The sequence below is a fragment of the Emys orbicularis genome, chromosome 1 (assembly GCF_028017835.1).
Source record: "Emys orbicularis isolate rEmyOrb1 chromosome 1, rEmyOrb1.hap1, whole genome shotgun sequence".
NCBI classification, from domain to species: domain Eukaryota; kingdom Metazoa; phylum Chordata; order Testudines; family Emydidae; genus Emys; species Emys orbicularis.
The window spans coordinates 70,730,493-70,744,076 of NC_088683.1; the positions used below are offsets into that span (position 1 = coordinate 70,730,493).

Here is a 13,584-nt window from a genome sequence, read left to right on the forward strand (position 1 = left end):
CCAGCCCAGCCCGCTGGAACATGCTGCGGCCACACCGCCCGGTCTGGCCCACCGGAGCAGGCTGCGGCCGTGCTGCCCAGCCTGCCAGAACAGCTCCAGCCAAGTCAGAGACGTCAGAGACATCCTCCCCTGGCCCTCCCCAGATAAGGTGGGAAGGGATGGGATGGGGAGAGTGTGGGGGTCCCGGGCTAGGGGTGGGGTCATGTGGGGGGTGGTCACAGAGGTTACTCCCCTGACTCCCAGCTTCTCCCCCCCAAAAAAATTTCCCCACCAGGGTAAGCAGCTAGCGCACCGGGACACTTTGTTTACTTAGGTTTACTTCCGTGCCTGCGGACGCTCGAGGTAAACAAACCATCTCGGCCCACCAGCGGCTTATCCTGATGGCCTGGGAGCCAAAGTTTGCTGACCCCTGAATTATAGGGTCGGCTTATGAACGGGTTATAAAAATTTTCCATTTTTACTTACCCAACTTGGGGGGGTCGGCTTATAAACGAACCGGCTTATGATTGAGTATATACGGTGACTAAGAATTCCAAAGGCAAGAAAATTACAACATGAAAAAACACACTGGAGTTAGGTTACCATTTTCCCACATAGATTAAAAACTGCAAAACACCTGGCAGTTCTTACTCTAGTGAGTCATCTTAAGGCACCTTGAGTACAAGTTGCCATCCCAAACATTCTAAAGGCAGATTTAAAATCAGTGTTTCCCTCTATTATACTTACCTTGATGTAAAAATTCACAGAACTGGACAAATTTATTCCACTGTAAACTTATAAACTGTGCATTTTTTAAAGCAATTACTGCTTTACTAATTCTCATTTCAACTACTTCCACTCTGAAATAAAATCTATCTGGAGTTAAAATGCAAATATAATTTATTACTCATGCACTGGACTGTGTACAGCAAGAGATCTAATCTGAAATTTTTTCTAACTGCTTTTAAGCAATAAGGTATTTGTGGCTTTGTCAAAGAAACAAAGGGTCCTTTGACACCAGGAAGGAAACCTGATTACAGTAGCACAGGTGAAAAGCATCAAACAAAAAATATAAAAGGGCAACAGATTTGTTTGCATATAGATAAGAACCTACCCTTCATTTTGACTCAAGTACTTGTATGCAAGTTTAATCCAAAGCTGTACATCACAGGGGTTTTCAAGTACACTCGCCTCCAGATTAGAAATGTCATCAGTCTCATTTGTGAAATATCTGACATCATCTGGAGTCACAACAGCATCCAGAGCTCGAACATTTGTTTTGTGTTCTACAGGATTGGCTGCAAGAATAAAGTGTCTCTGTTCAGCATGCAGATTACCTTTCACAGTGGAACTTGAACTAACTAATCATATATTTAAGATGAGTGAAAACACCATCAAACAGACTTCCCAAGTAATTGTCAGGATACCTTTCAAATACAATAGCCACCCACCACATTTAGAGAAAGGTAAAGGTATTCTCTCCTTAAAAGTAGGAAAGAAGCAATAAGTATGGCACAGAAAACTGGCTTTATTTCAAATGTGAAAACTGGAAAAAGGCAAGTGTAGAGGGCTGCTTTTGCAGGATCAGATTGGTTAGGAATAATTTATAGGGCAGCACTGAGAGTGAGGCAGAGCTCATAGGAGAAAGTTCATCACAAAACAAGCCTGATTCTCTGAAGATCCTTCTTGCAGGATTCACTCTGTGGGGGTTTGTGCCATTTGCACAAATCATGTGGGAAATCTCTCTAATCTTAGATGCTCCAGAACATTCTAGCAAGTTCCTTTCAAGAGAAGGGAATAAGAGCTCCCACTAAGCCTTTAAATTATTAATTTTTTAAATGGATATCCATAGATTTAATCATCCTAGAATAAAGAACAGGCAAATGAAGAGAAGGTAGCCAAGAAGCTTATGCGTGGAGTATATAAATGGGTCATATACTGAAGCAAATTCATGCTTTATCTGAATAAGTGCTTGCAACTTCTCCCCCACCCCCATTAGTTATTTCTAATGCACACCACAATTTTGCCTTACCATATTTAATAGGTCCCAGAGATTGTTCCTCCTCACTGCTGCTACTACTACTATCTAAAACAGGTTTTCTCCAGTACTTAGGTCTCCATTTCCTTTTGTCTTTCCAAGTGGTAAATGGAGGTGCTGTAACCAACCAGAACAGTAGAAATTGTTTGCTTTTGCATCCACAAACCAATGTATTTTTGTTCAAAGTTAGTCATTTTAGGTAAAATTGTCAGAAGCATTTAAGTGACTTAGAAGTATAGATTCCATTGACTTTCAATGAGAGCCTTAGGTTCCTGAGTGCACAAGTCACTTATGAAATTTTTACCCTATAACAAAAGAAGCTTAAAGACAGAAAACCATAACCATACGTTTCAGTGAAATGAACTTAAATAGAGTAAGCAGATCTTCTCTTTACAATACTATCGTAAGAATTTGTCAAGCTCATAGCAATGTTAACACTATAATACAACAGACTGTTTTATTAAAAATATCAAACAAGTTACTTACTGTGACCTTTACTCTCATTGATATTGCTAACAAGAAGAACGGCCATCTGATCCACTGACATTCGATCTCTGTTTACACCAAAAAGTTTTTCGACATATTTTTCTAAAATGAGACCAAGATTATAACTTAACTAGATACAGCTATAAATAAATGTGTACCATTTATGAAATATTAAAACATAAGAGAATCTCAGCAGAAAGCATAATGACAATATAAATACCACCACCATTATTTCAGTGCTGATCATTTCAAGTTAATATGCTTATCAAGTGTGGCTGGATATAGAAGTCAGAATTCGGAAAAGATATATTAGGCCATTTTATCCACCCCCCGAGATTATTCCTGCAGTACATTTTCTAGTGCTTTGGTCTAGTCTACTTGTAAATATCCTTAAAAAAGGGGGTTTCCATATGTGCTTTCTAAGCCACTGCTACAGATTACATCTCACAAACAAAAATTTCTTTCTGATTTTTCTAGTCTGACTTTCTTGTGTTACTTTCATCCCATTACTCCTCAAAGATGCAGAAGAGGAATCTGGGGGAGGGGGAAGGAACATGGAACTTCACCACTTTCCCCAGGTCTTTAGATCCTGATTTAAGCTCTTCCCCTTGCATTTGGTTAAGAGAACTAGAAAAATGAAACTGAACAGTACACAGCCACTATCCAAAATGAATGAAATATAGTCATCCTATATGATGAAAAGTACATTAGTTTTTAAAAATTCATTTATAACAATCCAACGTGGTGGTAGTAAAAAACAGATACTTTTTTAGAATCATAATGTTTAAGAAATCAATTTCTCTACTGAACCCTAGACCATCCCTCAAATTTGCATAATTTCAAAAGACATTCTCCAAAACCGTATCTGGATTAAAAAAAATGGCATCTGGCTCAACAGTCTCTTAGTAGCAGAATGGTGTAGATCATATATACTTTTTAAAACCAAGTTTATCTCGAGCTTTTTGGCATGGCAAAACAGAAGTATCAATAGAGTGCATATTACAGGAATTAACAAGAAATCTTGCTTCATTTTTCAATTTAAAAGATGTGTACACCAATATGCCATTATTAAGTTTAAAAACATTAATAATTAGACTATTTTAAACAGGTTAAAGTTGGATGGGTAAGTGGCAAAGTTACATAATCATCAGTCTTATCTCTAGAGATCTGGGCTTAAATAGGACTGATCTCTAGAGAAGAGTTTGTCTCATCCTAGATCCCAGGAGAATATGTACACTTTGGCACAAAATAATCATCATTAAATCTAGCCCTGAGGATAGATTAGAATATGATTGATTACATGTCTTGATTGTGGAAGAAGCTTTCCTGGTGCCTATTCACACTATACCTAGTTCCATTAATAAGTACAACATCCCATTAAGTTACGTATATAAGCAATACAAAAGGAAGGTAAAGAAGGTTTCCGCTCCCCACCCATGAGATCTTGTCTCCTTCATTTCTTGTTTGAGTGAAATGCCCAGTGAAATTAGGGAGCGTTTTCTCCTGAATAAAGAAGGAGTTTTTCCTGAATGCAGGAGTTACTGTCTACTACTGAGAATTTTACTATGGACTAACTGACTCAAAAATGGCTTTCCACTTTTCCATACAGTAACATTTTATAATGTATACAATGACCACTAGAAAGACTAATGATTCTTTAATTCTAGAACTTCTAATGAAAATAAAAGCTATCCTTTGGGGGGGGGGAAATGCCCAGTTTTACATTCAGTAGGAAACAAACTTAAAAACCTGTTGCAATGCTGATTTCCTCATCAGTGCTTTTCTCTGAACAGCCAATCAAAGTTAAATTGTAAGAAAGAACGTCCTGAAACAGTTGCTTTCGGTTAAGAGTGCAGTCTTTCATGTGCTGCCTAAAAAAAGAAAGAGAAAAGTTAGACTAAAAAAAAAAAAAAAAAAAGGATTCTCAGACAACAAAATATCACCAAAGTAAAGATTTAATATCAGGGCCACAATCAGCAAGCATTACTTAAACCCCACTAAAGCAGAGAAAACAACAAAAAATTAAAATGAAAAGATGTCTACGGAGCACAATGTGTAAGGTGCCCTGAAATTTCTACTAATCAACATCTATGCTTTTAGGCCTTGCCCAAACACAAACGTGCAATAAAATAATTAACATGGTTTTAATTCACCCCTTTTGATATTTCAGTACAAGTCTACATGTGGACCACACTTCAAAATACACACTTGCACTGACGTAACAAAAAGGTGCCAATTAAAACTGATTTTGTTATTTCAGTGCATGTTTGTGTAGACCAGTTTAGTATCCTGGGTATAGTCTCACCACACCGTACAAGGAATAGATGTGCACTACTTCTACTAAACATAAAATAGCTAGGTTTGCACATATGATGTTCCTGCAAAAGATAAGGGAAGTTGGGTGTCTCATGCCCTTGTGTATTGGTAGGAGAATTCCTCTCAGAAATAATCTAGTTATTGTTGGTTACAGATTATATACCTAGAGCCAGTGAATCAATACTCCACTTCCTCTTTTTTTGGGGGGGGGGTCAAGTCAGATCAACCTCATCATTTGAGAGGTTCCAATGGCAGGCAAGCAACAGCTAGCTAATGAAACTCCAAGTGAACAGGCCATTGTTAATATAACGGGTAACACCATTTAGTGATGTGCCTTCAAATTATACAGATTTTAATGCAGTTCTTCTAAAGCAGTTTTAAACTGATCTCTTGCATTACAATAGGATCTTTTATTAAATAATTCCTTAATACACCATGCTAGATATGTTACTAATTTATTTATAGTTTGCTAAATAGTATGCTTCCTCACCCACTGTTACATCAGGTAATAAAAGACCCTGCTGTAATTATGCTACAAGAGAGTTCCCATCTCGATACAAAAGAACCTAAAGGATCTGACATAATGGTGAACAAAATCCTCAAAAACTCAAGCAATCTTTCTTTTTCCAAGTTTAGACATAAGAGATCTCCCTCCAGGACTGGAATTGGCACAATGATTTTCTTTCTGCCAAGTGAACTTACGCAGGCAAGTATTTAATGAGACAAGATTTAGAATGGAAGGCTATAGCACATCATGCAGACAGACCTCGTTAAAAATCAGACATGTCTATTTTCATCTCTTGGCAGCAGTAACCTCTGCAACAGAGATTTAGTACAAATGCACAAGGTTGAAAGGGACTCACCACTGACAATCATCATCATTACATGTGCCTGTTAAATCAAAACGGCAGAAACACTGTTTTGGCTCAATCATATTGCTGTAGGATACTGAACTGAGGTAAAGCTTTTCCTTGGTTCGAAAATAAGGGCTAAACCTAAAGGGGGGGGGAAAAAAAAAAAACACACCATGATGTGAATCCCTGGTACACAAACAGGAAAGTGGTTTTAAATATAAATTTAAAAAAAGGAATTGTATTTTGCTTCGGGAAGTATCTTGCATTTCTGAAAGGCTGACTAGAGTAGAAATACAGCTGACCTACTAAAGGCAACACAGAAGCACAGTTCTCTCAGTCCGCATAGATTTCTACTCCAATATCCTGCTCTCCCTTCATCCACCGAACCTCATTACATGCACATGGGGAATTAATGCACACACTGTAGGGAGAGTTACATATTAGAGTTAAGATCTAATGCAAACCTGGGAGACCTGTGCTCTTGCACTTACTTAATTGGCATCAAGCAGAGCTGTAAGCAGATTGCTGAGGATTAAATAACCTCAGAAGCCATAGTACTAAAAGCTCAATATCAGAGAGCCTCCAGAACAGGTGCACAGAAACTCAGTATGAGCTGAGTCTTAATAGCCAGATGTTTTTGGTGGTTTTTCCTTTAATATAAAATTTAATACTCAACTATGACAGCATTTTAAGTTTGTCAATTTCTAGTATGGTAAGGGAATCACGATAGTCTGTAGTATATTGAAAGCATAGCAAAGCTGTTCTTGTAAGAATGTTATCCTTCAGCTTCTGCCTTCCCATTGTATTACAATGCTGTAATACAAAAATCTACAGCACATTGTAAATTTAGGAGTAGTGTAATATAAGAGCTAATATAAAACAAATACAAGGAGTACTGCAGTGATGGTGTTAATTTTTGTATTTAATTCAATGTAATCCTCCATTTTTAGAATTCGCTTAAATCTAGCACAGAATTCACTTTATGGAGCTGAAGTGCCATAGACTTTTAGGTCCATCTTGCTGCACCAAAATGGGGCCCTATAAGTAATGAATGAAGGAATAATTAAGTCTCTAGAGATAGTGTCCTGTTTCTTTGAATCAGAAAAATAATTTTAAGATGACTTTTGGTTAAAGAAAATTAGGTTTTACGTGTCATGCTTAAAAGTTTATCATCACACACAGAACTTTAAAATGTCAAATCTTCCAAAGAATGGAATCAATCCCAAGCTAAGGTTACAAAAGCTGTTCTTAAGCCAAATTTACCTTTGGTGTTATACAACTTGTAAGAAGAAATACAGACAGCACTGAAAGCAATTAAAATATTCCATAAACAAAGAAGCCACACACACAGATAATATAGTCGTCATACCTGTAGGATTTAAAAACTAGAAGGGGACTATGATATGGCCCAAATGGAAATGGTCTCACTTCAGCTTGCTTACTTTGTGCTGTAACAATATCCATATCCACCAAAATTTCCTAGGAAACAAATATATATTTAAAGAACTATAATACAGCAAAAACCTAGTCTTCATAAAAAAAAAGAAAACAACCATAATGTAATAACAAGTTAAGTATTTAAAAAGGAGTTGAGGCACAAGTTTACCTGACCACATAAAAACTCTTCCTTAGAAGTCATAACGGCAGTACTTTTTATGAGCAGCTCTTTCAAGCTGTCAGCTTTAGCATAAAGTTTTTTCAGTTCATCAATATTCAACCCGAGAAAAAGTTCAGGTTCCTCCACTGCTTTTTTAGAAAGTTTGTTTATTTCTTGTTTGGGGGTGTCCATGTGCTTAAGATTAGGTTTAGTAAAAGAACTGGATTCTCTGAAAGATCTCCTTCGTTCTCTGTTTGAGTTAGACAAAATTTCATCATCAAAATAGTTTTCTTCACTGTCTAGGGTCAGTTTGTCTTGTGTAAGGTCATGAAGTGATGGCTGAGGTAATACAAATTCAGATTCCTCTTCTGCATTTGGAGTAATATTTGGTTGTTCCCTGATTTGAAGTGCACGGGCCTCTTTAAGTTTCTGAATCTTTAGGGCATACTCATACTCCAGTTGCTGTAGTCGTTTCTTCTCCAATGCAATCAATTCTGCTGAATGTTTTTTTGGACTTGATGCAGGGGAATGATCCAATTTCAACATTTTGTTTGGCTACAAAGAAAAAAAAAAACCCTTAATATCTCTCTGCATTTACGGATATATTGACAGGAGGGTAATGAAACAGAGTAAAACATTTGACTCAGCTTAGAAGTACATATTTTAAACTCTTGCCTGAAAATTTAAACAAAAACAGCAGGAAAACCACAACATAATTTGCCACAATTCCACTGGAATGTTTGCTGGTTTTTCTATTAAATTAGTCTACACCACTCTATAAATCTTTAGCACACAAATTTGGGTTACCAAAGTTTAAATGTAAAATGCAAAGCAAACACATATAAAAAAGAGAAAACAAAGAAAAAATATAACTTACTAAAAACTGTCTCAAATTGTCTCAGAGCCTCGTTTTTCTTCCAAATTGCCTTCTTCAGCTTGTTTTTCAGATTAGTAATATCAGATCCTCCCTTACTTGTCTCAGCTGGACAGCTTGGGCAAAATCTTTGAAGGAGCTGAATAGTGATGTCACCAACATGCAGGAATCCTTCCCCACATAGCTAGGCCAGAGTCTTATTACAGCACTATTCGTTTTCTCCAGCAAAGAGATGGAAGTAAAACCCTAACACTTCTAACGTAAAAATCCAACAGAAAAGACTTCTGGAACAAACTTTTAGACTGTTTATATATTGCAACATAGGAGAAGTGTATGGAAAAAAAACTTGATTTTTCTTCACAGTTCACCTTTTAAAATACTTTTCCACTTCAACTTCTATTTGAAGATTCTGGGCTGAAGTTAGCTAAACAAAGTTATTATTGCTTTTTGACTAAAGAAAGGTGCAAGTTTATGCGACTGACTTACTCTGAGGTGATCTTGTTCCAGTTTTCGTTTTCCAATTTCTTTACTTGCCACTGCTTTTGCTCGAGCAAGCTCTTCTCCATATTTTAACGCCAGAGCTTTCTTCACTGTAACTCGTTGCTGAACTTTGTGAATCTGAAGAGAAAAAAAATATTTTAGCACTTCAAGAAAACATGCACTTTCTACCAATAAAAAGTTTGATTTGACAAAATTTAGGCACAGCTAAGTAAATTAATATGTTGCACAGTACAAATAAAGCCACATACTTCCAAGAACTGAATTTACACAACTCCAAAAATATTAAAGTTCATATAGTGATAGAAAATAAATTGAACAATTTTTTTTCCTGACAGTTCAAACCTACTTGTTCCTGAAGCTTCTTCAAAAACACCCTATTAACATCCAGAATCTTTTCAGTTGCTTGCAGTTGCTCAGCAAGTTTAGCAATCTTATTTTCAGCAATTCGAACAGATTCTCTCTTCTTTGCTTCTTGCTGCAGGAGATGTTTCAAAACAGATTCATCCTTCATTAACAGAAGTCTAAAAATTAAAAAGTTGGTTTAATAAATCACATTTTTCCAAAGACCAAGATGGCACAGAATTACAGACTACCACTTTGAACCCCAAACTTCTTAATCTGTTGCAACAGCCAACCAATCACTTTCATAGCACCTTTCATTAAATTAAGTCAAACTATTCTGCAAACATTAAGTATATAACATCCCATGAAACAGGCAAGCACGTGCATTACAGCTGGGTAATCTAGGACAGATATACTGAATGGGCAGATTTAGTCAGTCAATGCATCACTTTAAATATGGTAGTCGGATGAGAAAATGGCAAATCTTAAAAAAATATTTTGTTGGTAGTTTTAGATGTTTAAGGGCGCCAAAAATTCTGCCCCAGTTTCCGCAGCCTAGCTCTCTTCTCAGGCAGGCGTATACTTTAGCGGAGGGCAAGAAGATGCAGACTTGGGCAACAGAGGTTGCCCAAAGACAAGAAGCTGTTGCTTTAAAAAGAGCAGCACTTAGACCTGGCAGGAAAGGCAGGGGAAGAGAAAAAAATAGTACTTGTACTACAACTTGACTCTAAATCCAGAACAATTCAGTTGGGGGCCTACAACCGAAGTTTCAAACGACAAAGATGGGAGAGCAGGAAAGAGGGCAGTAGAGTACCGTGATGGTGGCATTACAACATTACACTCATTTTGTAAAGCAGTAAGTGACAACATAAGGTGCAAAGCAGTGGATAATCCAGCCCTATTGTATTGAAGTTACACATTCATGAACATTTTAACCTTTCATTCCCCCTAAACAAGCTCAGTGTGGTATACATCATACTGAAGAACTTACTTGTGCTTCTTAAGTTTTGCTTCTGCTTCTGTAACTTGTTTTGTAACTATTGCTATTCTACCAACCCCATCGACTTCACCATCAGAGTTTGCAGGAGATGAATTGTTCTTCAATGGATCAGATTTAATTAAGCGCTGCTTCTCTCGACTAAAACAGACATATTAAAAAACAAAACATATGGAATATCCAGCAATTGCAACTAGCTACACATTACGTCTTCTGACTGCATATACTCCCAGAACACAAATTAGTAGCAGCACTTTACTGAAAGTAATATGGCTATATTTCAAGTAAGAGGTAGTTTTTTGTAGTTGGAATGGTTTCCAAGCATTTCACATACTGAATAATCTTACTAAAAAGAATCTAAAAAAAGCCAATTTATTTTTACAATCTAAGGAAACACTTCACATTAATTCTACTGATCTTTAATTTAACATCTTTTTGTCAAAATTAAAAGGACGGGTTACTGGTATGGGTTAAAAGCAAAATATAGGTTCTTCAAAGCTGTGCTGTTGCACTGAAACTCCAACGCACCTGGCAATCTCTTCTTTTAAGAGTCGATATTCAATCTTCTTATCTTCTGGTAAGGCCTCTGGGGTTCTCATAGGATCATTTTCTTTTTCTGATTTTGGAGGTGCTTTGGGTTTTGAAGCCTGTTATAAAAAAAGAGAGCTTAATCAAAATATGCCAATATTACACCTCCCCACACACCAAATTAAATGCAAATGTTTGCAGAAGCCATATTATATTTAAGGGGCAATTACATTTTTTCTTTAAGTTTAAAGCTTTAAGATGTAGTCATTAACAGATTAGTTAATTACTCATTAACAGTGAGTAAAAGGTTTTTAAAGCCAAATATAGTCAATTAGCAGCCCCTTTTCTTACTTGCCACGACCTAGAGTTCTGTGTTTGGGTTTTATTTTTCAATTAAGCATTTTAGTACCCCTTCAAGTTTTATCCTGAGGTTATTTTTAACTAAAACAAACGGGAGTTTACATCATTCTTGCAACACAAAGAACAATTACTAGCCCAGGCACAGTACCATAGAAATGCACTCAATATTCTTCTGTTTTTGACACACGCCTGTATCTCTAGACCCTTGCTTGAAGGTTTGCTGTGAATTCTGAGGTTAGAAAAGTGCTAAAATTAAGCTTTATAGATAGATATATCATTTACCTCTGCAGTTCTTCTTGCTTCTTTGATCATGGATTCTAGTCCTCCAAATACACTATTAGTCGAGTTAGATGGCTCTCCATCAGATTCGCTATCATCTGAATCATTCAGTGTCACCACTACTGACTTATGCTTGGGAAGCTGCAGAGACAAAGTATTTATTTTTATACCTACTAGCAAAAGAAGTAAAACCAGATGCATTATAGTGTAGGCTTTATATGAACACTTTTAACCCTGCTCCAATTATATTCTGGATCTAGTTCTAGTATGTATGTAAAATTAAGATACTTTCCACTTCACATAACTGTTGTGAGACTAAATCCTTTAAATACTGAGGCACTTGGAAGTTCTGGTAATGGGAGCCCTATCTAGTGGGAGCCCCTTCCAAGTGCCTGAGTTTTTAAAGGATTTATTCTCACAACAGTTATGTGAAGTGGAAAGTATCTTGATTTTACAGATAGAGAATGGAGGCAAAGAAAACAGCAAGCCTGTGCTAGCACTACGCAGTGATCTTTCTAGTCCCAGTCCCACATACTCAGACGAGGTACTCAAGACTGAGTGGATCAAATAATTATAGACTTTCGCATGTACAGTTATAGGCAACTTCACCCTCCACTCTCCAGTTGATTCTCTCCCTTCCTCCTAACACAGGCATGATTAAATGTCAGTCAAGACTAGACACCTACAGAGTAATGTTTACCCTCTACCTCAGGGCAGTGTCCCTTCAATATTTTACAAATCCCAAATAAGCCTGTATTACTTCACTTTCCTACATATACCACTTCTGCAATAACACGAATTTGAGCAGCTGAGCAAAAGATGGTAACTTTGTCACTTTCACTCTACTATTCTTCTCAATGCAAGTGGAAACATGCATAGGGAGGAGTGTGATCTTATGTAGTTTTCCAGGGCTGCAGGAGGGTGGAACAAATTAGCTGTTTGTCTTCTCCCTTCACCACCACTCCCAGCAGTAATGTTAGGATCATGTACACATTGTTCCAGCACATGGTGCAGCATTGCCAACTGCAAGCATTCAAAAACCATGAGTCAGGCACACACAAAAATTATGATTTAGATTATTATTTTAAAATCAAATGTTTAGTTCCTTGTAAAAGTGTTCTGTGTTTTGAGCCTTCAGGGAACACACTGTACACATTTTCAAACTTTTCTCTGCAACCATGAGGGCTAGAAGCTTACTTTTTAAAAAGAAAACACAGTCTCATGATTTCAGGAACTCAAAGAATAATTAAAAAAAAATCCTGAATACCACAAGCCAAACAATTAAAACACAAAAAAACAAAAATCCCACACAAATTGGCCCTAACAGAGTGATGAGAATTGACAGTTATTGTGGGTAGAGGGGAGAGAAGAAGCTATGCAAGTGATCTGCTGCAGGTACCTACAGCCGTGTCTACACTACAGAGCATCTATCCCATATACAGTACATCTATACACTACTGGGAGATGCCATGCAGGCATAGCCTCCTATTGTAGCCATAGCGTACGCCAACAGAAGGAGTTTTTCTGCTGATTTAGGACCACCACCTCCCTGAATGACATTAGCTATTCTTTGTCAGCATAGCTCCAGCCTCACTGGGGGTTTTGTCAGCATAGTTATGTTGCTAGGGTATGTATTTTTTTCCACACTCTGACCGACATAGCTATGCCAGTGTAACTTTTAAAAGTAGATGAGGCCTTAGTCTGGCCACACCTCCTTTAATACACACAGGAAAATATTCCTGTTCTAGACATTAAGCTACCACATTCACAATAAGTAATGGCTTTTAACAAGCCTGAAAATTGAGTGATTTTTCTAGCACTATGCTGATTCAAAACACTTGATTAGAATGGCTATGCAAAATGAGAAGTTGTTAAAAATGAGCAAGGCTAATCATATACAAACATATCATCCATCATTTTTTAGTTAATGTAAAAAATAACTAAGCTGCTAATCATTAACTAGAGTATACAGAAAAACTTACCAGGACTTGCTCAACCCTTTAAAAACTGCCCATCATCACAGCTGATAAAAGCTATCTTGCAATTAAAAAGGCTAAATACTGCAGTTCATCTCTGATTAACTAGTACAATTTTTCTTTGTGTTTCTGTAACATAACAGTTGAATTAAATCTGACCCAGGAGAAATTCAAGACAATAGGACAAAGAACTCTTTCAAAATCCTCTAATAGTTGACAAAGTGATTCAGACGAGATTTAAATAAAAAGTTACCAAAAGAACAGTTTACAGAACACATGCAACTGCCAACTGATTAACAAAAGTATAATGTGCCACAAAGGCCAGGGGCCCTTTGTATCTCAAATTACTCTTGTATTGTTTGAAATTAGGTTAGATGTAGGCAGCGGACACCGAGGGTTAAGGAGATGGAAAAAACGTTTGCCAGAAGACGGGGGAAATATGACCTTGAAAGAGTGG

At 37.0% G+C, this 13,584-nt stretch overlaps 1 protein-coding gene across 1 annotated transcript in view; it reads right to left on the reverse strand.

Moving 5' to 3' along the window:
• The window catches only part of ZFC3H1 (zinc finger C3H1-type containing), a 57,689-nt gene that overhangs the window by 20,507 nt on the left and 23,598 nt on the right, over nt 1-13,584 (reverse strand). The window contains exons 11-22 of the mRNA XM_065399903.1: nt 11,155-11,292; nt 10,513-10,631; nt 9,979-10,125; nt 8,992-9,166; nt 8,631-8,762; nt 7,280-7,825; nt 7,043-7,152; nt 5,683-5,814; nt 4,253-4,374; nt 2,504-2,605; nt 2,012-2,134; nt 1,094-1,277 (exon numbers count right to left, since the gene is read on the reverse strand). Of these exons, the coding sequence (XP_065255975.1) occupies nt 1,094-1,277; nt 2,012-2,134; nt 2,504-2,605; nt 4,253-4,374; nt 5,683-5,814; nt 7,043-7,152; nt 7,280-7,825; nt 8,631-8,762; nt 8,992-9,166; nt 9,979-10,125; nt 10,513-10,631; nt 11,155-11,292 (2,030 nt within the window). The remainder of the gene's footprint in view (nt 1-1,093; nt 1,278-2,011; nt 2,135-2,503; nt 2,606-4,252; nt 4,375-5,682; nt 5,815-7,042; nt 7,153-7,279; nt 7,826-8,630; nt 8,763-8,991; nt 9,167-9,978; nt 10,126-10,512; nt 10,632-11,154; nt 11,293-13,584) is intronic.